At 48.2% G+C, this 26233-nt stretch overlaps 1 protein-coding gene across 5 annotated transcripts in view; it reads left to right on the top strand.

The window, feature by feature from the left end:
* CFAP70 (cilia and flagella associated protein 70) overlaps window positions 1-26233 on the top strand; it is a 351702-nt gene that overhangs the window by 208570 nt on the left and 116899 nt on the right. For all 5 annotated transcript variants that reach the window (XM_029576140.1, XM_029576137.1, XM_029576141.1 and 2 more), the window contains 2 exons: window positions 4750-4841; window positions 25614-25674. In XM_029576140.1, coding sequence (XP_029432000.1) covers window positions 4750-4841; window positions 25614-25674 — 153 coding nt within the window. The remainder of the gene's footprint in view (window positions 1-4749; window positions 4842-25613; window positions 25675-26233) is intronic.

Below are 26233 nucleotides of genomic sequence, written 5' to 3' on the forward strand. Positions count from 1 at the left end.
AAAGAATATTCAAATTCTGGTGTCATCCCTCCATACTTTCTTGTTTACATCTAAAAATGTCCTTTTTCTACAGATAGTGTACTTCAGAAAATGTGGAAGCCATTTATTTTAAATCGAACAGACATTCTGGTATCAAACGCCTCACATTCTCACCGTTAATTACAGACAGGAATAGAAATGAATATAATGCCTTTTATCTTAGTGTTACACTAATGCTCGCTGTTGGTAACAAGTCAGTTAAGACTCTCCTCACCCCGTCATAAGTCTCATTAACCTGTAGACTTGAAGTGACCCAATATATTAAAAAAAAAAAAAAAGAGTCAAATTTGATTTATTTTTTTTCTTACCTTCTAACTCCTGTATCACATCCTAGGGTCTGGTCACATAGTTCTGTAGAGTTCCAGTGGGGAGTTTTTTTGTTTTTTTTAATCACATTCTGGATTCTTGAGAGGCTTGTAAACCTTGTTTGGTTTTTGTTTGAAAATCCCTCAGTAAATATATATAATAAAAGTTTTTCTTCAATGCTTCCTCTGTTTTTTTCTGCCTCCTTGCAGCTTTTTAGATGTTTTTACAATATAAACAAATTACACAGAGCAGTCTTTTGAGATACGCAGTAGCTGTTTTCCCATGCGTAGGAAATAGATCCACTGTTCTTCCCCTCCCAGTTGTAACAAGTCTGGACAAATCAGGGCTGATGACATCCAGGGCAAGTCAGGAATGAGGCATGATGGGAGATGTAGTCTTTGTCTCCACCCTCCCTTTCTTCTCTTATCTCCAGAAACACATATTCTCTTGTTATATATGTCTATATTTGTCTTTGAAACCCTGTAAGGGAAAAAACTATGCTCTAGGCAAAAGACCAGCTCCAAGGTCAATGCCATAGAACTCAGAACATCAGAGGGTTTGTCCACTACTTAAAAACATTTCATCTAAGACTTATGTCGTAAAGAATGATATAAATACATGAATAATAAAAATGCAAATGTGTTTCAATTGGAAAGCAGAGATGGTATGAAAGGGTCAGTTTGCATTTTAGGAAACATTACATTTGAACTAAAGTCTGTATCCTGTGTTCACAGATAGGTGCAGGAATGCTGCATACTGAATCCTGTAGTGTCCCCCATGAATGTGATATCATGCAGTAAGGGTAGCAGTAGGGAAAAAAACTATACTGTAAGCAAATCACTGCCCTCCCAGTCCTCTTTTTGCAGGAGGGGCAACTTGTTCAAGACTTGTTCAAGACTCTGAGATCTAGGATGGGACGGAGGCACCCTGTTTTCTTTTGAATCAGAAAATACCAGGAGTAAACACCCCATCCCCATTGTCCTGGTGGAACAAGCTCAACTGCCCTGGCATTTATGAGGGTAGAGAGCTCCGTCAAAAGGATTCCTGACACACTGCTGGCCTCCAACTGGGGCTCGGAGGAGAATCTGGCGAGGCACCTAAAAGATTCAGCCTGAACCCACAACGGACGATGGATAGGACCCACTGGTCCGAGTTGACATTGGGCCATCGATTCACGAAGAACCTTAGCCGACCTCTGACCAGGAACAGGAAGCTGACTTGTGCTCTCTCTCAACCAGTCAAAACCATAGTGGGGCTTGGCTGGAGTGCTGGTTGGGAACTCGCTGCTGTCTGGAGAAGCCCCATGAGCCCACTGTGATCAGGAGTGAGAAGCAGGAGGGAAATATTTTCGCTGATAGAAAGACCTCCTTGGGTCTTGCCATGCCAGCCTCTTGGCCGAGGATGGTGGGTTGGAAGTACTGGCCGAGAGCTGCTGGAGGGTCTCGTGGTGATCCTGCAACTGAGCCACCCTGTCCCTCACCTTATAGCCAAAGAGGTTCTCGCCCGTACATGGCAAATCAGCGAGCTTCTCCTACACATCTGGGCAGAGGTCCAAGACCCGGAGCCAAGCCATCCAGCAGGCACCTATCCTCACAGCTGCGACCCTCGCCACCATCTCAGACACAACATAGGTGGAACGCACCTCATGATTCCTGCACTCAAGGCCCTGTTGTGCGACTGCCCAGAAAGCCTCTACCTGCTGCTGCTGCAGTTCAACGGCCATATCCTGAACCTGTTTCCACAGGTTACGGGAGTACTGAGTCATATAGACCTTCCTTCCCAGTACATTCAACGCCCTGTGCTCCTTCCCTGGGGGAGCCAAAGCATGAGTTCGAGAGTGCTTGGCCTTCTTATGCGTGGACTCCACCATCATCAACTGGTGTCAGAGCTAGTGCTTCTCAAAGTCAATGGTATGCTGGACCAAGTACATCCCATCCGCCTTCCTATTCACAGGAAGAACCGTGAGAGGGTGTTCTGAAATCATCAGGAGTAGCTCCTTGAAGATTTCATGACCTGGGACAGTCACAAACTCCTTTAGAATGTCCACAAACTGGAGAATCTCCAGCATTTTGTCTGGCGTCATCTTCCGTCAGGAGCTGGAACGGAATAGCCTTTGCCATTGTCCGAACAAACCCTGCAAAGGTTAATTCCTTGGGCGGGGATCTCAGACATTCCTTCTGAGAAGACGGGTCTGAGAGAAGGCAATCAGAGTCCTCTGATAAGGAGATCGAGGTGGCATCATCCCCCCCCCAGGAGTCATAAGGGGTGTCGTCCTTATTAAAATCCGCTGGGGAAGAAGGCCCAGGGTTCTGCCTGTAGCCCGTAGCCTAGGCATCGATGGCACAGATGGTGCCAATGGCTCCGATGGCCCCAAAGGCGGACTCAGCAATGCTGGTCTTGAGCAGGAGGGCACAACTGTGCCATGGGCCTCGATGGACTTTCCTCATCGAAGGAGCCATGAACGAGGATGGCATCAGGTGGAGGGGAGTGACGGTGCCCCATAGGACACTGATGATCTTGGGATACTGGCGCCAGCTGAGTCAGAAGGAAGCTCAGGAGATCATCAAGGCACTCCAACAGCGGCTTCAGCAGGGACACTGTGGGGCATCGGCTCAATACGCTGTAGGGCTCGATCCATGGCCTGTTGCATCCTGTGCTCCACCTCCTCCTCGAAGGCTGCCAAAGCCAGGACCAGCTAGGATGGAGGAGGAGTGGCCCCAATCCTCCTCGGAGCCATGAGAGAGGTTGGTGCCAAACACCAGGATAGGTGGGGGCTGCCTTGGACCCCCAGCATCAATGGAGAGTACAACCTCCTTGCCATGGGGACGCATCGGGAGCATCACGGCAAGAACCGGTACCAACCTGATCCCGGTTCTGTGCACTGCCGGAGACCGGTGGCGAAGTTTACGAGATTTTGCTTGGTACCCGGTCCAGTCTTTCCCCAGCGCCGAGGTGGAAGTTGAAGATCTAGACGTCCTCTACCTGGAGGAGACAGAGGATGGCAATTCCCTGTCAGCTTGTGTCGCCACAAGAAATCTTAAGAGTCACTAAATGGTCCTTGTTGCATTTCCTTTACCAGACATTATTGTTTAGATGTGTAGACTTGAAATGCCACCTCTCATGGGATAAGCAAGTTTGAGAGCAGGGATTGCAGACTCCCTCCCAGTTTAGGGTGACTTCGGTACTTCCCATGCATCTGGTCTGGTAAGGGCAATAAAGAAGGTTAAAATTAAGTTTCTTACCTACTAATTTTCTTTGCTGAAATCCTACCAGACCAATCCAGAATCCCACCTCTCTAGTGCATTGTGTTGAGAAACTATCTGAGTTTTTTGAACCCTTATTGGTATGAGGTTCATCAGTTGGAAAGGTTCACCATATGTTAATGTGTTAATGTTTGATTGGTTGTTGTTGTTGTTGTACCCCTGTTTGCAGGGTGAAGTTGCTTTCAGAAGGTAATATTGAAAGCCTGCAATTGGCACAAAAGGTGCTTCCAGTGAAGCTTGTATTCTCTGTCTCCATTTGCTGATAGGGGAGAAAAACCCATGCATCTGGACTGGTCTGGTAGGACTTCAGGAAAGAAATTAGCAGGTAAGAAAGCTAATTTTACAATATTCCGCATTAACTGGCTAAATTTGAATGGACAAATCTATCTGTACAAATGGCTGGGCTATATCTTACTGCCCACATTTTGTGTGGTTAGATTTAACCAGCTATCAGCTGTATGCTTAACCGATTTAAGTGTGGCTGAATATCCAGATAAAGTTAACCAGTTAAATAAACTCCATCTGAGTGTTTATGATTTACATCCAAGGTATTATCCTGTAAGTTAGAAAATCAGAAAACAATTATATTTGTAGGATTGACACTAAAAATATAGTGGACCGGTGAGCAGGAAAGTTACGTGGGTAACTTTATTCGGATATTCAGTGGCACCTGTCTGAATAAATCTGCCACTGATATACCTGGTAAAGTTATTTGGATAAAGTTATCTAGTTAACTTTAGGACAGGTATTATTCCTACCATACTTATCCGGATAACTTCAGTTGGGTTGTGTCCCACTGGTTAAAATTTAACCACATGCCTAGAATGTCTCCATTACTGCTTCTTTTTATCTGTCTATATTGTGTCCCTAATCAACCAAATTTGCCCCACTGGTTAAAATTTAACCACAGTCCTAGAATGCCTCCATTACTGCCTCTTTTTTATCTGTCTATATTGTGTCCTAATCATTAGTTTATTTAGACAAAATTTAGCCAGGGTGCAGGGGGAAATTCACAGATCTCGGAATTTGTCTGATATCTCCAAAAGCCTTTGAATATTTTTGAGTTAGCCATTAATGTTGACAAACATTGTAACATACTCAGGTGCACAAGGACTGAATGACTAATGTTCTTTGTTGACAGCAATATGCAGAGTCAGAATCTTATATTGTACTGGAGCTGGTTCTGGAGAAACCATTAGTGCCCAAGCGGATGCCTGAGGAGCTGGCCAAGAAGTGAGTAAAGCAATGATTGTGAGAATTAGAAATGGGATGTGTGGACCAGCATTATGGACTAGTACAATGGTTCCCAAAGTATGGTCTGAGGCCCATTGTTGAATCCTTGGATTTAGGTGGGGAATCTGTTCCTTAATATAGAGCCATACCCATCCCAGAATAAACATCTCTCACTATTGAGGAGAAGGGAAGAATGGAGTGGTTGTTCTGCTATGCAGATCTGAGGAAGAACAATGATCTAATGGAGTTCATATACATTCAAAACCACATGTATGCCTGAGGGAGGTGTGATAGTGGAAGGGAATAGAGAAAAAAGTGAAGAAGTGGTGGAGAGAGGGGAAAGAAAAGAAGAGAGAAGGGAAGTAGGAGGAGAGAGAAGGAAATCTAGACTAGTGGCATGAGAGAAGGTGGAGCTCACTTAACATTTCTGGTACACATGATAGAAGCAGAAGAATTGTGTAAAGTGCCAGTTCTCTTTACCTGCAGATAGGTGGCAACAAGGTAAGCTGGAAAAAACCCAGTAAGATATCCACTGCTAGGACAAGGAAGACCAGGTCTGTGATGGATATGAATTTCCTTACCTTGATGGCACGTACAGTAAAGAAGTAACTGTGACTACCTGATAATGTTTGTGTTAGAATTCAGCCGCCTTCCCAGACTCCTCCCCTTTGGACACTCACTGCATGGCAGGAGCTGCTATTGCATACTCTGATGTGAGTATTACTAGGACTCGGCGAAGAGATACATAGGGCATGTATGCACATCTGTGCACACAATTCTGCGCACTTTGGCGAGAGAGTTGGGTAGTCGCCCCAATGATGATGTCACACACTCAAGACTACTTAGCCTGCCTGGATCTGGACTCCTTGCCTTGGCAACAGGTTCCTTGGCCTGTTCTTGCCTCACTTGCTGTGTGTCTGGTTCTGGATGCTGCTTCTGCTCCTTGCTGCCTGTCTTGACCTTGGAATATTTTGGATTCTGCTTGCCCACTGCCTGCCTTGACCCCAGTCTGCCTCCTGACTTCTGCCAGTGCCTAATTGTGCCTTGGGATCTGCCTAAGTCCTGCTGACCCTTCACACTGAGGAGCTCAACCTGAGGGAACAATGGTTAGAATAGGTGAAGCCACCCCATGTCCCCCTTTGGCACGTCCGCTTGTGGTCAGGTTCATCAGTGATGCTTCTTGCTGCCTCAACACACAGGGGTCCACATCACCACTTGTAGTCTGAAAGGGCTTATGGAGTGGCTGGTGGGCTACCCCTTGACCAGCAAGGGATGCCCTCCTAACAGTTTGCCAAGGCCATGGACCCAGCAGAACTTGCTGCACTCCATGCCATTCCCGGTATGGTACAACGTATTCAACAAACACAGAATGCTTTGGATTAGGTGACAGGGGTCCTGGAAAAGGCTCACAGCATGAATGGATATGCTCTCCACCTAACCGGGATCCATTGAAGTGGCTTCAACTCTGGCTCCAGCTTTTTTGGCTGCTACACTGCCATGTCTCCCTCTACCAGCCAGATACAGTGGTGATCCCCAGAGTGTTGAGGTTTTATTAATCAGTGCCGAGTGCACTTCACTCTGCAGGCGGCTATGTTTCCAACAGAACTAAGGTAACATTTATTCTGTCTCTACTGGGGGAATCGGCTCTGGCCTGGGCTTCTTCATTTTGGGAGCATGAGGATCTGATCTTGGTGGACCTTGACTGCTTGTTTCGTGACTTCCAGCTCATATTTGAGCCCAGACGAGTGCCATCGGCTGCATTCAAGCTGTTACAGATTCGCCTAGGTTCTCAGACCATCGGAGAATATGCGGTCCAATTCCGGACTCTGGCCTCGGAACTACAGCCATTCTTGTTCAGGCCCTGTTTGAACCCTTGAAGGACAAGCTGGCTGGACATGACCCGCTTGGGGATCTAGAAGAGTTCATTAGGCTGACTATTTGCTGTGACCTTAACCTGCAGGAAAAAGCTAGAGATGGAGCCAAGCCCGACAACTCATCCATTTAGCCCTCTAATTCCAGCGACCAGTGATTCCTCCTAGGGATCTTCCATCGGCTAAAACCCTGGAGGAACTTATGCAAGTGCATTAGCTTTGATTATCATCGGAGAAATGCCTACGCAGAAGGCACCTCAACCTCTATTTTTATTGCGCTGGTTCAGGACACTACACTGGCCAATGCCGGGCCTAGGGATGATAGGAGAGGCCATCCTAGGTCGACAAGGTATGTCTCCCCAACTCCTATTTCTGGTGAGCATCATCCTGGAGAAATCTGAGATCCCACTCTAGGCTTTCTTGGACACTGGAGCGGCTGAGAGCTTCATCGAGGAATTGATCATCCAGCGTTACTGGATTTCCACCGAACCCCTGGATTCCACCCTCTCAGTGTCATTAATTTCTGGAGAACCTTTGTCTGACTGAATAGTTTGCCCCACGATTCCACTCCATATATGAACGGGCCTACTCCACAAAGAAACCATTTGGTTCCTATGTGCTTCCCAGGTCGATAAAAGAGATAATACTTAGTCTTCCCTGGTTAGTTATTCATCAACCCTGCTCATTAACTTCAGGGAGGCACTATTTAACCCCTGTATGGCTCCTGCCTTGTGTCTGGACCATGTGTGCCTCTCAATGGCCGAGTTACCACCACAATATATGGCATTCTGTGATGTTTTCTGCCCTAAAAATGATGATGTGACACCCTCTCATAGAATTACGACTGATTAATTGAACTTGAGCCGGGGAAAATGCTCCCCGGGGGAGAGTATACCCACTATCGGAACCAGAGGCCATAGCCATGTTGAAGTACATTCAGGATAATTTGGCTAAGGGTTTCATCTGACCATCATCGTCCCCCACTGGTGCCAGATTCTTCTTTGTGGGAAAAAAGGACTGGTCTCTTTGACCATGTATTGACTATCAGGGCCTAAACAAGATTACTAAGAAGACTTGGTATCCCTTACCACTCATCTCTGAATTGTTCGATAGGCTGAGAGGGACTCAAGTCTTTACTAAATTAGACTTGTGAAGTATATGCAATTTGATTTGCATCACAGAAGGCGATGAATGGAAGACCGCCTTCAACACTCGAGACAGTGATTACGAATATTTGGTCATGTCATTTGACCTATGTAATGCACCTGAGGTTTTCCATATGATAGTAAATGACATTTTTTGAGATCTGCTCTATTGTCATGTCATCATTTAATACTAAATATTTTGAATACTAAATATTTGGAGTGCATCTCCTTGGTTCCATTATTTGCAATTTTGGAATCATTTATTTAGATGACATCCTCATCATTTTTAACTTTGTAAACCGCTTTGACTATGATTATGTATAAAAACAGTATATAAATAATTTTAAATAAATAAAATAAATTTACTTGAAGACCTTGGAACAGCAACATGCTCATGTTAGGCAAGTGCTACAACGTCTTAGACAGTGTCAGCTCTATGCCAAACTGGAAAAATGCTTGTTTGAGCAAAAGTAACTTCCCTTTCTGGAGTATATTATCTCCTCTACAAGCTTCTGTATTGATCCAGAAAAGTTAACTGCCATAATAACAACATCAACAAATCTACCGTTCCCTGTACGTACCTGGATCAGTCCAGACAGTGGGTTATGTCCCCAATCCAGCAGATGGAGTCAGCCAAAGCTTTGAGGGGGCGTCACCAGGAGTGCTACTACCCCCTCTGCAGGAGTCCAGTATCTTCTGACTCCAGCAGATGCGAGTAGTGAATCCGGGTTGCTCCCGATTACCTCAGGCAGTTCTTGTATTTCTTCTCTGATTTGCTTTTCTCTCTGCCTACTTTTTTGGATCAAGTTTGTTTAAAAAAAAAAAAAAAAAAAAAGTTTAGAGGGCTCTAATTGGGAGGCGTGGCTTCCCTCGGTGTTTGTCTTGCTCTCTCTTCTTCTTCTCTCCTTGTGAGCGGGGTAGGTAAGTGTTGTTTTGCCTTTACTTTTCTCCTTGCTTGCAGCTGATCTTCGACGGAGGGGCTCGCGGAGGACATTAGGACCGGCCCCTCCGCGTTTTCTCTCCCTTGCCCGCGGCCATTTTCGCGGCTCCTCGTGGGCTGCAGAGGCAGGCAGGGAGAGCGTCGTCGGCGGGTCGCGCGGCCAGGAGGCCCCCCCGCGGTGCCGTTTTTCTTCCTTTCGGGTTGTGCAGGCCGTCCGGGCCCCCTCCCGCAGCGGCGCTCCCGTTCTCGGCCCCCCCCCGAGGCTCTGCCGGGTGGTTATTCTGCCGGGCCTGTTTTTCCTGCTCAGCCCCGATGCCGCGGCCAGAGCGCTGCTCTGCTTGCGGCGAGCTGGGCTCGCGGATCTCGAGGGAGGGCATTTGTACGAGGTGTCTCCCCGGGGGGGAGGGCACCTCGCGGCCCCTCATCGATTTCCCCCGCTTAGCAGGTCTGCCCGGGCGGCGGGGGCCGGCCCCTCCCCCATTCCTGGCGGGAACGGCGGCCATTTTACACTCTGCACCCCCTGAAGGGGAACAGACGGCGCTTGGGACCGGGGATGCGGGGGAGTCCCCGCCACATTTACTCCCCGAATCGGACCCGGAGACAGTCCCACCGGGGGCCCCCCCTCGGAGCCCCCCTCCGGGAGACAGGGGTTTTCCCCAGAGTTTATACTTTTGCTGCACACGGCATATCTGCAGAGCCTTGAGCCTCCCACGGGGCCTCCTCCACACAAGATACCGCGGCCCTCCCTACCTGCGGGGGCCCCCTCTGCCTCCCCCGGCCCCCCCCGCTCCGGCGGGTGTGGGGGCCCCCCTCCCTCCCGCTCGCGCCCGGCTCCCGGGAAGCTCGGGGACTGCGGGCACAGGACCAGGTTCCCCTGGATCGGATCCGGCAGACCCGGGTCAAGGGGACTCCACTTCAGAAGGTGATGATCCGCACACGCTGCGTCTGTTCCAGAGGGAAGAGCTGGAGGACCTCCTGCCACAGGTTATTAAGGAGTTGGACCTCGATCCACCACCGGAGCCGCCCGCGCCCGTAGCGCCCGCTGTGGTCACTTCCTCTAGGAAGGGGGATCCGGTCTTGGCAGCCCGGAGGCCGAGGGCTCGGGCTTTTCCCATTCATGATTCTTTCCTCCAGCTTCTCACCGGGGAGTGGGATGCCCCGGAAGCTTCCTTCAAGGGCAGCCGGACCATGGAGAGGCTCTACCCACTGCCGGACGATTTTCTCGATCTCATCAAGGTACCGAAAGTGGACTCCGCGGTGACAGCGGTCACGAAGAGGACAACCATCCCAGTGACAGGGGGTGCGGGCCTTACGAGACGCACAAGGATCGCAAGTTGGAGGTCTTCCTCAAGCGGGTCTTCGAGGTCTCCGCGGTAGGCTTGCGGGCGGTGTGATGTGTAGCTCGCTGGTTCAGCGGGCCAGCCTTCTCTGGGTTCAACAACTGCTCACCTCTCAGGTCCTACCGGCTGGGGAGGCCGCCCAGGCGGATAGACTGGAAGCGGCGGTTGGTTTTGCTTATGGCGCTGACGCCTCCTATGACCTGTTTCGGGTCCTCGCCCGCTCCATGGCCTCGGTGGTAGCGGCACGGCGCCTTCTATGGCTCCGCAACTGGGCGGCGGACACATCCTCCAAGTCGAGCCTGGGCTCCCTGCCCTTCAGGGGCAAGTTCCTGTTCGGGGAGGATTTGGATCAAATCATCAAGACGCTGGGGGAAAATGCGGTTCATCGCCTGCCGGAGGACAGGTATCGTTCCACCAGGACTTTTCCGTCCTCTCAGACCAGAGCCAGGGCGCAACGGCGCTACCGGAACTACAGACCGGCGGCAACCAGGCCCCTCTGCCCCCAGGTCTCAGCCCTGGTCTCGCTCCTTTCGCGGGCGCCGCCCCGCGCGTCCCGCCCCCCGCAGCTGGACAACCTCCGCCCAAGTCCTCGCAATGATGTTCAGCTCGCCCACTCCGCCGTCCCCAGGATCGGGGGGCGACTGGCGTTCTTCTACGAGGAGTGGGCGCGAATCACCTCGGATCAGTGGGTCTTGGACACCATCGGACAAGGTTACGCGTTGGAGTTTGTACGCGCTCCAAAGGGACGGTTCATATTCTCCCCTTGCGGCTCGGACACCAAGCGACAGGCGGTGCAGTTGACCCTGGACAGACTTTGGGAGATAGGCGCCATTGCGCCCGTGCCCTTCGGAGAGGTGGGCTCGGGCCATTATTCCATCTACTTCGTGGTGCCAAAGAAGGACGGTTCCTACCGGCCTATTTTGGACTTGAAAGAAGTCAACAAATCACTTCGGGTTGGTTCGGTTCCGCATGGAAACGCTGCGGTCCGTGATCGCGGCGGTTGCAATCGGGGGGAATTCCTGGCTTCCTTGGACCTGACGGAGGCCTACCTCCACATCCCCATTCGCCGGGAGCATCATTGTCTGCTACGGTTTCAAGATCCTGGATCAAATTTCCAGTTTGTGGCTCTCCCGTTCGGGCTGGCAACGGCTCCGCGCCACTTTCACCAAGATCATGGTGGTGGTAGCGGCTGCCTTGCGGAAGGAGGGGATCCTAGTTCATCCTTACCTGGACGATTGGCTCATTCGAGCGAAGTCTTTTCGGCATGGACAGGAGGCGGTGGCCAGAGTCATAGAGTTTCTGCAGTCCCTAGGATGGGTGGTGAACTTTTCCAAGAGCTCCCTGGTGCCCTCGCAGCGCTTGGATTTCCTGGGGGCGACCTTCGACACCCGTGTGGCGCGGGTCTTTCTACGCCAGGACAAGGCGCAAGCTCTACGGGAACACATACAACGGTTTTCTGCGTTATCGGTTCCCACCTCCTGGGACTACCTGCAGCTCCTAGGGGTGATGGGTTCCACATCGACATGGTCCCTTGGGCATTTGCGCACCTCAGGCCTCTACAGAGAGCGCTTCTATCCCGCTGGAAGCCGCTTTCGCAGGACTACCAGGTGCTCCTTCCCCTACCGCCGTTTGCCAGAAACAGTCTGACCTGGTGGATGAATCCGGAGGAATTTGGCCCGCGGCGTGTCTCTCGATCTGCCAAATTGGGTCGTGGTAACCACCGACGCCAGTCTTGTAGGCTGGGGAGCGGTCTGCGACCGCAGCGCCACGCAAGGAACGTGGGTCCTCGGAGGAATCAAAGTGGTCCATCAATCTACTGGAGACCAGAGCGGTCAGATTAGCGCTCCAGCACTTCCTGCTCTCCTCCAGAACCGGGAGGTCAGGATCTTATCGGACAATGCGACAACGGTGGCCTATATCAACCGGCAGGGCGGCACCCGCAGTCCGCAGGTCGCGCTCGAAACAGAGATGCTGATGCAGTGGGCGGAGCGGCATCTGGCCCGTCTGGCGGCCTCGCACATCGCGGGCGTGGACAACATCCAGGCCGATTACCTCAGCCGTCAGTTTTTGGACCCCGGGGAATGGTCCCTCTCCGACGAGGCGATGCAGCTGCTCGTTCGGCGGTGGGGATCCCCCCCACCTCGACCTCATGGCGTCCGCACGAAACACCAAGGCTCCCCGGTTCTTCAGCCGCCGGAGAGAGCGGGGAGCGGAGGGCGTGGACGCTCTCGTACTCCCGTGGCCGGCCAACCTGCTCCTTACGCGTTCCCCGCCGTGGCCACTGGTGGGAAGGACTACCTCCGCCGCGTAGAGGTCCACCAGGGACCGGTGATCTTCGTCGCCCCGGAGTGGCCAAGACGACCTTGGTTTGCGGACCCTGATCCCACTGGTGATCGACGGACCCATCCGTCTAGGACATCTCCCCCGCCTCCTTCACCAAGGCCCGGTATTTTTCGAACCAGGCAGAACTCTTCTGTCTTGCGGCCTGGCTTTTGAGAGGCGCCGCCTCCGGCGCCGGGGCTACCAGGAGGCGGGTAGTCTCAACACTGCTGCGTTCTCGGAGACTTCGACGTCGGTAGCCTAGTGCGAGTCTGGAAGGTGTTCGAGCTGTGTGGTGTGCCGGCCCTGAACACGAGTCCCGCTGAGGCTTCGGTTCCTCAGATACTTCAGTTCCTGCAAGCAGGGGTGGACAAGGGGCTTGCATACAAATCTCTCCGGGTTCAGGTGGCCGCCCTTGGCTCGCTCCTGCGGGACGGGGGATCCCGGCTACAACACCCGGATATTCTCCGTTTTCTCAAAGGGGTCAAACACATGCGGCCTCCGGTGCGGAATCCTTGTCCTTCCTGGAGTCTCAACCTGGTGCTACGGGCCATGTCTGGACCTCCGTTTGAACCACTGCGGAATGCGACGATCAAGGATCTCACTCTCCAAGACGGTGTTTCTGGTGGCTATCTGCTCCGCTCGGCGCATCTCGGAGCTGCAGGCCCTGTCGTGCAGGGAACCCTACCTCCGGTTCTCGGACTCCGGGGTTTCGATTCGCACTGTTCCCCTCCTTTCTCCCGAAGGTGGTGTCCGCGTTCCATGTGAATCAGACGGTGGAGCTCCCTTCCTTCTCCTCCTCGGAACCGAGGTCTCTCCGGCTTCTGGACGTCAAGCGCACCCTGCCACCTCTATCTGGAGGCTACGAATGATTTCCGGACTTCTGACCATCTCTTCGTCCTCTGGTCCGGCCCTCGGAAGGGAGCTCAGGCCACGAAGACGACCATTGCCAGATGGTTGAAGGCTGGCATTGCCGCTTCCTACATTGGGGTGGGACGGACTCCCCCCGCCCGGTATTGTTGCGCATTCTACACGCCTCTCAGGCGGCCTCTTGGGCGGAGACCCGCTCGGTCTCCTCTCAAGAAATCTGTAGGGCAGCCACCTGGAAGTCGTTACACACGTTCTCCAGACACTATCGTCTTCACCTCGCTTCCTCGGTCTTTGGACACTTTGGTGAGCAGGTTCTACGAGCGGGTCTCGCAGGACCCCACCCGGTTTAGGGACGCTTGGGTACATCCCACTGTCTGGACTGATCCAGGTACGTACAGGGAAAAGAAAATTATTCCTTACCTGCTAATTTTCGTTCCTGTAGTACCATGGATCAGTCCAGACGCCCCATCGCATTTGGGTCCTATTCCTGCTCGACGGGGTTTTTTCTCATACGGGACGGTAGTATTTTCTGTCCTCTCATGATTGCTCAGTTCTTCCCTGTTTTGTCACAGTTCTGTTTTGGGGTTGACACGCTGACCTTTTGTCCCCCCACCCGTTGGTGGGAAGGGTTCTACGGCTGATTGTTGCCGTTCATTAAACTTGATCCAATATGGGGGTTCTTGTTTTTACTCGGGCTTGGATATTCTCGATACTGAACTCCTGCAGAGGGGGTAGTAGCACTCCTGGTGACGCCCCCTCAAAGCTTTGGCTGACTCCATCTGCTGGATTGGGGACATAACCCACTGTCTGGACTGATCCATGGTACTACAGGAACGAAAATTAGCAGGTAAGGAATAATTTTCTTACTCGTCCCCCTTCTTCCTAGTATAATGATACCAGCCCCGGATTCCAGTATCACTGACCACCACTGTGGAATGCCCAGCTGCCGAGATCAAGGGGCAGGAATTACTAGACCTCTGCAACTCAACCAATCAGCAACTGAAATAGGCACCCAATCCATTCCAGAATGCAAGCAAATAAGAAATGTCAGCCGGCATTTTAGTTTCAACTTGGAGACTTTGTCTGGCTGAGCATTCACAACTTGAGGCTTCCATTGCCATCCCTCAAGTTTGCTCTTTGCTTCTTCAAACCCTTCCCGGTGATCCATCCTATAGGTCAGGTAGCCTATAAGCTTAAATTACCGCCTTCGCTACATATTCACAATGTGTTCACGTATCTCTGCTGAATCCTGCAGTACTTCCATGGCCCTCCAGACCGCCACCCCGGCCACAGGAGATCCCAGTAGAAGAAGAGAGACAGTACGAGCTTGCGGAGATCTTGAACTCAAGAGTCTGCAATAGACTCTTGTTGCTTGGAAGGGTTACAGTCATGAGGAAAATTCATGGGAGCCGGCTTCTAATCTACAGGTCTCCCAATTGCTCTGCAGATTTCACCGTCGATACCCAACAAAACCAAGGCCCAGGAAATTGAGGAGGAGACTTTGGAGAGAGGGGGTACTGTTAAAATTCAGCCACCTTCCCAGACTCCTTGGTTTTGTTCTGATGCGTATATTACTAGGACCCGATGAAGAGTCACATAGGGCATGTATGTGCATGATTCTGCGCACTTAAGTCTTCCTGGACCTGGACTCCTTGCCTTGGCAACAGGTTCCTTGGCCTATTCCTGGTTCCTGCCTCGCTTGCTTTGTGCTTGGCTCTAGATGCTGCTCTTGCCTGCTTGCTGCTAGTCTCTACTTTGGACTGTTCTGAATTCTGCTTGCCCGCTGTCTGCCTTGACCCTGGACCAATTACTGGATTCTGCTTGCCTGCTGCCTGCCTTGACCCTGGGACTGGCTACTGTATTCTGATTGTCCGCTGCCTGCCTCTACCCTGGACTGCCTCCTGGCTTCTGCATGTGCCTGATTGTGCCTCAGTATCCGCTTAAGTCCTGCTAGCTATACGCACCAAAGGCTCAACCTGAGGGAACGATAGTTGGTATAGGTGACGTCTCCCCAGGTCTCTCTTTGGCACTTCTGCCTGTGGACAGGCTTATCAGTGGGGCTTCTTGCTGCCTCACCACTCAGGGGTCCACATCACTGCCTGAAAGGGCTTATGCAGTGGCCGGAGGTCTACCCCCCTGACACCAGCAAGGGCTGCCCTCCTAACAGTTTGGCACTGCTATTTATATTACAACATGCTGAGTGAAACATCCCTTCCTCTTCATCCAGTTAGTTAGACCAGGCCATACAAACAAGTTATGCACACCAACCAACAGATGAAGACAGGCTCACTGATGTCGCTTCATATATACCTCTGTGCTGACACCAGCCTGCCAGTATTCTCTGTCTTCAGCAGATAGTACGTGTACATACTGTATTGTGGACTCAGGCCTGGTGACAGACTACTTCTCCCTCCCTCAGTTGAGCTGGATCCTGCTGGTATTTGTTAGGATTGGGGGGCTCCAAAGGTGTCAACTTTCTGCCTTCTCCCTCCTTTGAACAGTCTATTTACAGAGGGGCTTCCAGGAGAGTAAGAATAGTTTCCCCTCCCTTTTCCCTCCTGTTACACTCCTCTTCTTCCCCTCTGCACACTATTGTTTCCCTCTGTCCTGGCACTTTTCTCTTTTGAGATTCTGTGCCTTTAAATATTTTGGTTCCTTCTGACAGTGGATAATTAAAGAAAACCAAACAAACAAACAAATGAGAGAGGATCAGAGAGAGATTCCCTGGAGGCCCTGTCAGCAGGGGCAGTCCACTGGAGGTGTTTTTGAGGCAGTCCGGGAGGCAAATTGAGATATAAGTTCTTCTGCTTCTTATTTTCTCATCAGTGCAGAACCACTTATTTGGGGAGTCACAGGGAGCAGCAAGATGACGGTGGCAAGTCATCATGGGAGAAATATCTTGCTGTGCAAAACCTGTCACTTTTGCTCAGTGCAGGCTGGAGCAGCCTCAAATTGTGTAGGGAGTGTTCCACAACCTGGTTGGAGAAGTCTGCCTGTGAATTCTGTCAGCGGGAGGCTCCAGGTTAGCAACTCCTCTGATATGTTTCTCTTACCCCGCTTCGACAATCCCCCCCCCAACCTCCCCCCCCCCTGTGTACCTTCAAAGTTTGTGATCAAAGTCATTTTCATAAGAAGATTAGTTTCCAAAGAAAATTATTTCAAACCGCTGGAAGCTGCTTTATAATCCATTTATGCAGAGATATGATGGGAGTCTTTCTGGTGTTGTGGAAGGGTCGCCAGATATGTCTTCCAGATTCCTTCCCAGGTCTTGTATGCGGAAAGCGGTTTAACAGTTGCGGACATGTATTCAAATTGCATAAGATTAATCAATCTGTTCTGCCATTGCGCTTTTATCGGACAATCCATAGCAATCCAGCTGCCCATAATCGTTTGCAAACCAATCAACAGAGCTTTCCTCAGAAAGGCTTGTTCAGAGTCCAGCAATTCCGTTAAGTTCTCTGCTATAAGTCGAAAAAGACATAATTTCCAGGTCCTTTTGTATAGTGGTACCATTATCATCCCACCCACTTCTGTGATAATCTCATCCCAAAATAGACTGACCTTTTCGCATTCCCAAAGGACAATGATAGAGTGTTCCTTTTTCGGTTTTACATTTCAGACAGAGATCAGTATCACAGAGTTTTGCAGCATACATCCAAGAACGAGACATATACATACAATTTAAAACCTTATATCCCACTTCCCGCAACAACACATTTTCCGAGATTTTGTAACCCTCCTTCAATATACTTTTAATATCCTCTATTGATAGATATAATTGTGCCTGTTTCAACCATTTCTCCTGAATGGATACCAACGCATCAGGGCCACTGATCGCTTTTAAGAGACGGGAAAAGGCACTACTGGAGTTACTCTTCCTCCCTACCTGCAAAAAAAATGCCTTAAGGTTTCTACCAGCCTGTAAGTCTGATAATGAAAACTTCGAAGAGTGTATATAATGTCGTATCTGAAGATATCCGTAAAAGTCCCGCAAAACCAGGCCATATTGGTTTTGAAGTTCAGAAAAGCTTTTGATCACCATTGTTTTGGGCTCTAAGCATTGTTGGACACTGATCAGACCTCCAGAGCACCATTGTCTGAATATATCAGAGGAAAGGCCACTCGGGAATTGAGGATTGCCCACAAAGGTCAAGTAGGGAGTAGCAATGCTGTTAAGGTGAAGCTTCACCCTGCAAAGGTATCGCCATGCACTTCGCCCAGATCGTAAAAGAATACTCTTTTGAAAGTGCCCTGGGATGAGGGCCTTTGGTATCTGAATTAAATTTTGTGGCCTGTATGGCGCCAGCCAATCATATAGGAAGGATAATGGAGTATACACATTAGTGCCATTTATCTAATCGTAAATATGATGTAATATACAAGTAAGATTGTAATCCCTCCAACTCGGGCATGCGAGTCCCCCTTGTTCTCTAGGTAACATTAATGTAGAGAGTGGTAAACGTGCCTTATGTGAACCCCAAATGTATTTCCTAACTGTTCTATTAGTTTTGGCAATCTCCTCCCTAGTCAACCAAAGCGGTAATTGCTGCATCCCATAAATCCATTCGGTAATTCCATCATTTTTAATAAAAATATTTTCCCCGTAATAGACAGAGGTAAACTCGCCCACCCTTTTAGCCTTCCTTCCATATGTTGAAAGAGTGGATCTATATTAGCTTTATGCAATAGGTTAATATCCTTGGTGAGTCGTATGCCCAAGTAACGCATTTCCTTGTCTACCCATTTTAAGGGAAACGGACCCTCCCATTCATTTTGTAGTTTTGGGATCCACTGCAATAGCTTCGGATTTTTCCGTGTTAATTTTTAAGCCTGCAAAAGTACCAAAGGCAGCTTGGATTTGTAATACCAATGGTAGAGCTTTTTGTGGATTTGTTAAGAAAACTAGGACGTCATCAGCAAACGCCGAGATATTGAAGTTTTGGTGCCCCACCTTGAATCCCTGTATTTGGGGGTCTTCTGCTATTTTTCTTAATAAGGGGTCTATTGACAATATATAAAGGAGTGGCGAGAGACAGCACCCTTGCCGTGTGCCCCTGTACAATGGGAAATCCTCAGATACCTGTCCGTTAGCAAAGATCGCAGATGTTGGGTTGCGATGTAACAGAGATATACTATGTACAATTTCGCCTTTTAGGCCATATCTATCTAGAACCGAAAAGAGATAGGGCCATGACACCCTATCAAAGGCCTTCTCTGAATCGAAGGCTACTACCATCGCCCCAATACCTCTGGTTTGACACTCCTCTAGGGAAATAAGAAGTTTAGCCATATTAGAACAGATAGCTTGACCTTTGACAAAACCTGCTTGGTGTGGCATAATAAGAGAGGGAAATACCTTACTCAACCGATCTGCCATGATTTCCTAAATCAATGCAATATGCATATCTGCCTCCAGCCTATGCTCTTTCTGGATGAGATGACGAAAACCACCTACATCCTTTCTCTTCTGGATGGGAAAGCCCTGGCCTGGGCTTCTTCCTTGTGAGAATGCTCAGACTCTATTCTCCGGGATCTACCCGGCTTCCTGACCCAGGCTGGCAGTCCGCCTCTGGGTCAACTCTTCTCCATATATGCCAGGGCTCACAGTCCCTAACTGACTATGTTATTGAATTCAGGACCCTGGCCTCCGAATTGCAGTGGGGCATGGACTGCCTACGGTCCATCTTCCTCGAGGGTTTGAACACACAATCAAGGATGAGCTTGCGGCTCGTGAACTACCCAGCTCCTTGGATTCCCTCATTGACCTCGCTGGGCGCATCGACCAGTGTCTTCAGGAGCGTTCCCGTGAACTGCAGTCTAGCAGGGAATCTGCCTCAGCTTCCAGATGCCCTTGGCGTTCTCCTTCACCCAAACTGCTCCCTGCCTCTTCAGGGAAGGTTGGAGACGAGCCCATGCGATTGGGCTGCGGTAATTCACTCCGGAGGAACATCTTCAACGCCGGCAGACCGGTCTCTGGTTGTACTGCGGGGATTCGGGCCATGCTCTACCTACTTGCCCAGTGCGACCAGTAAACTCCCAGGCCTAGGTTCTGAAGGAGGACTCCTTCTAGGCCTGAATTCTCCAGCTCCTTCAATAACACTTCCGGTGACCCTCACTGTAGGAATCCGGGACTTCTACACCCTCTAGGGAAATAAGAAGTTTAGCCATATTAGAACAGATAGCTTGACCTTTGACAAAACCTGCTTGGTGTGGCATAATAAGAGAGGGAAATACCTTACTCAACCGATCTGCCATGATTTTTGCAAACAGTTTAGCTTTACAGTTTAGCAAGGAGATCGGTCTATATGCTGCTGGTTTTGATAGGTCTTTCCCTGGTTTTTCCAGTACTGTGATGAAAGCCTTAGTTACCCCATCTGGAAACCTCCTAAGGGATTGGGCCTCCTGAAAGAAGGCCAACAGTGCTTCTGATGCTTGGTTACACAAGATTTTATAATATTCGGCACTGAGGCCATCAGGTCCAGGCGCTTTGTTTCTCTTGCTATGTTTTATTACCATTTGAAGTTCTTCTAAGGTAATAGGTGTATTTAATTGTGAAAGCTGTGCCTCTGTTACTTGAGGGAGTTTGAGACCTTTAAAGAAAGCCTCTTCTTCCAGGGGACCCCTATCCTATCTTCCGTGTATAATGCAGAATAGAATTGTCGGAAAGCCGCACACACCCCTGAACTAGAGACAATTGGGCGACCCTGATGATCTTTTAATTTGTCAATGTACGTTTTCCCTCTTTGCGATCGTACTAAATTTGCCAACAGTTTGCCGGCCTTATTACCATAGCGAAACAGTTTGTGGGCCCCTTTTAATAAGGTCCTCTGCACCCGAATATGTAGAGCCGAGTTTAACGATTTGAGGCACTCCTTATAACATTGTTGATTGGCCACCGAATTAAGACCCAGCTGAGTCTTTGCCTTATTTAGCTGACTTTCTAAAAATAATATGTGTTTATGTATCGCTTTCGACTGCACGATCACATATGAGGTTATTTCCCCCCGCATGACAGCTTTACTGGTTTCCCAATACAAGCCTGGATCCCCCTTATGTTCTACATTATTGCTGGCATATTCGTTCCACCTAGCTTGGAGATGGGCGTGAAAGTTTTGTCCTCCGCCAGGTGCCCAGGAAGCGCCAAATCCTAGTGGTAGTTGCTTCTCCCCCTTCTGTAATGTTTACACCTATTGGAGCATGATCCGAGATGGATATTGTTCCTATATCTGCTTTTTGGACCCTGGGGAACAGCATTTCTGAAAGGAGTATATGTAGTCTATTCTGGACAATGTTGCATGTGCCCTTGATACATGAGTGTAATCCCGCTCACTTGGGTTCATTGTCCTCCATATGTCCATTAAGCAAAGCTCATGACATAGGTAGGCAATCCCTTTCTTTTCCGATAAACCCCTTCTTCCAGAAGTCTGTGAAGTATCCAACTTGCAATCATGCACACAATTGAAATCCCCTAACAGAACCAGGGGACCTTGCTGCACCTGGAGCAATTGGCCCACCAGATCTTGAAAAAATGCATGAGAATACTGGTTCGGAGCATATGTGGAGCAAAGGGTGACTTCCTTTCTCTGCAATTTCCCAACCACGATAAGAATGCGCTCTTCTGTATCTGATACCTGCTTAATAAGTTCAAATCTCACATTCTTATGAATTAGGATCGCTGCACCTGCCTTCCTCCCCTTGGCAGGCACAAAGAAACATTGGCCCACCCATCCCCGTTTTAGTTTTTTACTTTCCGTTTCTGATAAGTGTGTTTCTTGAAGACCTATTATATCTGCCTTCCTTTTTTGTAACATACTCAAAATTTTTTGCCTCTTTATGGGCGAGCCCAGCCCTCCCACATTCCAGGAATTAAATCTTAAATAACCTATAGGTTTAATAATGCAAAACCAACATATTTCAGCAATGTTCCGCTAGCATGCCTCCCAGCCAGGGCATCCAGCAGATCTGCTTCCATATTGACCATCAAGTCGCCGCATAACAGAATGTGCTCCCTAAGGAAGCCATTATGGCTATGAAATTGATCACTTGTCACAATCCCTAATCCAAATCCCTTAACCAGAGATTTCCCCTCCCTCCTCCCCATATCCCCCCTGTTTCCCAATTTCAAACCCACATTCTCCTTGTACTTTGGAGATCTCCCCCATCTTATTCCTCTTATCAAACGCCCCCTACAAAATGAGGCTAGAGGTCTGTGTCTTTGTGTTCGGGTCAATGCCCCCCAACTTTCTGATGTAACACTAGAGCCTTGGTGCCTTATCCTCGTAAAAGCAAGTAAAGTCTCAGGTAAACTATAACATAGGAACATTAAACTAGTTATACAATAAAAATGTAAAAATTTATGCCAAGATATTAGCGAATAGGCTGAAATTTATATTGCCAGATTTAATATCTCCAGAGCAGACTGGCTTTTTCTATGGAGGACGGCCAGTCTCCAATATTAGGAAGGTGCTGGTGACGTTGGAGAGCTGTCACTTGCATAAAACATTGGATCCCTTGTTAGTAAGCTTCGACGCCGAAAAGGCCTTCGACAGGGGAGCCTGGTCATATCTGTTTGAAGCCATGCACAGATTCGGTTTCGCAGGACCCTTCTTAACAGCCATCAAAGTACTGTACCAGGATCCTAAGGCATTCATTTGTGTTAATGGCACAACAACCCCTCTATTTACACTAGGGAGAGGCACCAGGCAGGGTTGCCCCTTGTCCCCACTCCTCTATATTCTTTCTTTGGAACCACTGATTCGTAAAATAAAACAGTCCCCATTGATTCCAGGCATTAAAGTAAGGAACACTGAGCAAAAGATGATGCTTTTTGCAGACGATATGATAATTTCTGCGGCTCGCCAATCCCTATCATTATTACTTGACCTTATTCAAACCTTTGGCACGTTCTCTGGTCTCAAATTGAATTTAACAAAATCTGAGGCCATGGATATTGCTGGACATCTGCATGACAATTGGCCTGATTTCTCATTGCTGTGGGCTGGTGATACCATTAAATACCTAGGAATAAGAATACATAGTAACCCGCGGAAGTGGTACCACTATAACATCACCCCGTTACTAAAGATATTTCAACAGAAGGTGGACAGTTGGGGCACTTTTCCTCTTTCCATATCAGGGAGGATCGCGTTAGTACAGATGATGTTAATACCCAAACTGCTGTATCTCTTACAGATGGCCCATTTTACTTGCTAACTAGAGATGTTTGGGCCATACAGAGAATATTTGGTACATTTTTCTGGAGTTTTAAAAGGGTGAGACTAACTTTTTCCAAGCTGATGGTGCCTAAAGCGGATGGCGGGCTGGGGGTCGCTAATCTCCGGTACTACAATTTATCCTGCCTGCTGCCCACTTTGCAAGAATGGCTGGGCTATGGTTATAACTCTTTTGTGTTGCAGTTAAAAAGAGATGTAATGCAGCCCAGGGGCCTAGAGTTTCTTCTACATGCACCCGTGAGGCCTTCCCACCTCACATTGTGGATAACATATTAGTTGACTCTATAAGAGGCTGCTGGAGATACCTTAGACAACACTTGCATTTACCATGGGCCATGTCATATTGTTTATCCTTATTAGGGAATCCTGACTTCCCTGCAGGCCTATACGGTAAAACATTCTCTGAAGTAGTGGCGAGAGGCACGTTTAATCTGGGACCCTTTATGGATCTGCAGTCAGGCAGGATATATTCCTTTTCTTACTGCTGCCAGTATCTCAATTTAACACACATTGATTACCTTGTGTACCTGCAAGTTCACAGTTATTTACACTTTCTACATTCTACCAATAAAGGGAAATTAACTAATGGGACTAATGGGCCCTTCCAAAGATTCCTACATATGGGCTCCAAATGAATTATAACGGTTTCTATGTATTATAAATTTTTACACTCCACATCACAATACACAATATATGAATCTCTAGCCACAAGTTGGTCTGGGGACTTATCTCGGGCCATTACTGAGACACATTTACGAGTAAGCAACCAGTTTAACCAGAGAATGACCATCAGTATGGCAATGCGGGAAATGTACTTTAAAATTATGCATAAACTTATCATTTGGCTGCGCAAAGCCTTTCTTGCCGGTATTTCTTTGTCACATGCTTGCCTTAAGTGCTCCCAGCCTAATGCCTCTTTGATACATTGTCTGTGGGACTGTGCTCCAATTCAAAGGTTTTGGACCCAGATTTATCAATGTTTTAGCACATGTGCTTTCCAGGACAGGAGATGGGATGCACTGTTTTGCTTGTTGGGCATTCAGGACAAACAAAACCAAATCTCTGGCGCACATTCCCTACTGCTTCATAAAAGTCGACTAATTGCTCTTCGTTTGGTACTGCACCACTGGTTATCTCTCTCTCCACCATCTTTACGGGAATGGTCAGATTCTATGCTGGAACTATACTTGTTGGAAAAGAAAACTATGCCAACCAGCTCAAAGACAAAGCAACTTTGTTTCAAGACCACTTGGACAACATTTATGTGCACCCTGCCATCTGATGTAACCTTTAAGATCGCTTAAGGCTCAGCATATGCCCCCTAATCGAAGGTATTGAATGTACTGAATGTACTGTGTATCATATAATATCTCTTACCTGGCTTCATACTTTGCTCTTGATCCCGATTGTCGATTCCGCGTCTGTATTGCCTATTGTACCATTGCCATCTCTGCTTGCCCCACTATTGTTCTAACTTTCACTTTAAATTTGAGTTTCATCCACATACAATCCAAGCCAAGGGTGATGGGGTGGGAGGAAGGGAAAGGGAGCGGTTGGGGAGGGAATAATAACGGGAAGTTAGGAGCGCAAAGGCTTGTACTCTTTTTGTTGTTGCTATAAGAGGTCCTTAACATAGTTTATTTGCTGTTCGATTGGAGATTTCAACTCTTCTTACTGTGTAAAAGCTCCAGATTGCACTGTTGCTTTGTGAAGTTTCTTTGTAATGTTTATACTTCAGAAAATTAATAAAAAAGGATTACAAAAAAACCCCCCCAGTGTTAGAAGAATGAGCAACAAGAAATGAGAGATGTAAAGGTTATTGAAATGGATTTTATGTATCGCAAGTTATCATCTCAGCCCTCTAATTAACATGTTTTAGATGTTGTTGACCTAAAATATGAATGTTGCTTTTGTAAACCATTGTGCTCTTCTTTTGGAACAATGGTATAAAAGAAGAACATAAGAAATTGCCATACTGGGTCAGCCAAAGGTCCATCAAGACCAGCATCCTGTTTCCAACAGTGGCTAAGCCAAGCTACAAGTACCTGGCAAGTACCCAAAAACTAAGTAGATCCCAAGCTACTGATGCCAGTAATAGTAGTGGCTATACCCTAAGTCAACTTGATTAATAGCAGTTAATGGACTTCTCCAAGACCTTATCCAAAACTTTTTTAAACCCAGCTATACTAACTGCACTAACCACATCCTCTGGCAACAAATTCCAGAGCTTAATTGTGCATTGAGTGAAAAATAATTTTCTCTGATTAGTTTTAAATGTGCTGCTTGCTAACTTCATGGAGTGCCCTCTAGTCCTTCTGTTATCCAAAAGAGTAAATAAAATGCCTAAATAAATAGCCTGTCTTCACTAAAGAAAAGGAAATTATCAGGTAAGTAGTAATTTTTCAGTAGTAGTAGCAGTAGTAGGAGAAAACTGCCTCATGTTTCCTGATATACTAAGCCTGGAAGAGGTAGTGCCCTACTTTTCCAACTAAATAGCAGCGACCCACGGCAGATAGCCATATAAGTATTGATATGTGGCTATCTGGTGGCTGCTTCCCAGTGCCAGACAGATGGATAAATCAGAATTTATTTGGTTATGTGGCGGCAGCGGTAGCCTGTCAGGAATGCCTCCTCTCTTCCTGGGTTAAAATGTGCTGAACGCACATTTTAACCCAGGAAGAGGCACATTTTAACCCAGGAGGAGGCACATTTTAAAGGTTATGCATGTTTTTTAACTCCTGATGCATTAGCATAACAATAGCTTACTGCATCTGGAGTTAAAACGATAAATAATCTGGGTGTTAAAAATGTGTGCTGAAAACCAGCACATATTTTATAAACTCCCAGATTACTGCATTGGCCTATCTGTATTTTCTGGTTGCTTATAAATTTTTTTTACAGCTATACTACTAATAATAAAGCAATATAACATATTTCTTAATAAATAATTAAATCTATTCTTTTAAAAATATTTTCCTGTCCCCATTTTCATTTTTATCTTTTCTTGTGTCTCTTCTTTCCCTTCACGTCTCATTCATCCTTCTTTATGTGTAGACTAAAAGAATTTATTCCACCACGCCCTCATCTGCCCCGACAGACCTCAGGAGCAGAGAAGGTGAGCACCAGAAGCAGGGAATTGTATCTTGTCCCATCCAATGTTATTGTCACGTTGTGAGACGCTTGTATTTGCAGACTGGTCCTAGCAGTCAGAATTTACTATTCTGAGCATTTAGGGGTCAATTTTAAAAGTATTTCTCATGCTAAAATGCCCATATACATGCGAATGTGGGCTGTACATGAGCAATGCAGATTCTAAAAGCTGTGAATTATGGGGTAGATCTTAAAAAAGTACGCATGCGTACTTTTGTTCGCGCAACCGGCGCAAACAAAAGTACGTCGGATTTTATAAGATACACTCGTAGCCACGCGTATCTTATAAAATCCGGGGTCGGCACGCGCAACGCTGTGCAAAATCGGCAGCCTGCGTGCGCCGAGCCGCACAGCCTGCCTCCATTCCCTCCGAGGCTGCTCCGAAATTGGAGCGGCCTCGGAGGGAACTTTCCTTCCGCGACCCCCACTTCCCCTCCCTTCCCCTCCCTTCCCCTATCTAACCCACCCCCAGCCCTACCTAAATCCCCCTCTACCTTTGTTGTACAAGTTACGCCTGCTTGAGG

Source organism: Rhinatrema bivittatum, chromosome 14, assembly GCF_901001135.1.
Source record: "Rhinatrema bivittatum chromosome 14, aRhiBiv1.1, whole genome shotgun sequence".
Classification (NCBI taxonomy): Eukaryota; Metazoa; Chordata; class Amphibia; order Gymnophiona; family Rhinatrematidae; genus Rhinatrema; species Rhinatrema bivittatum.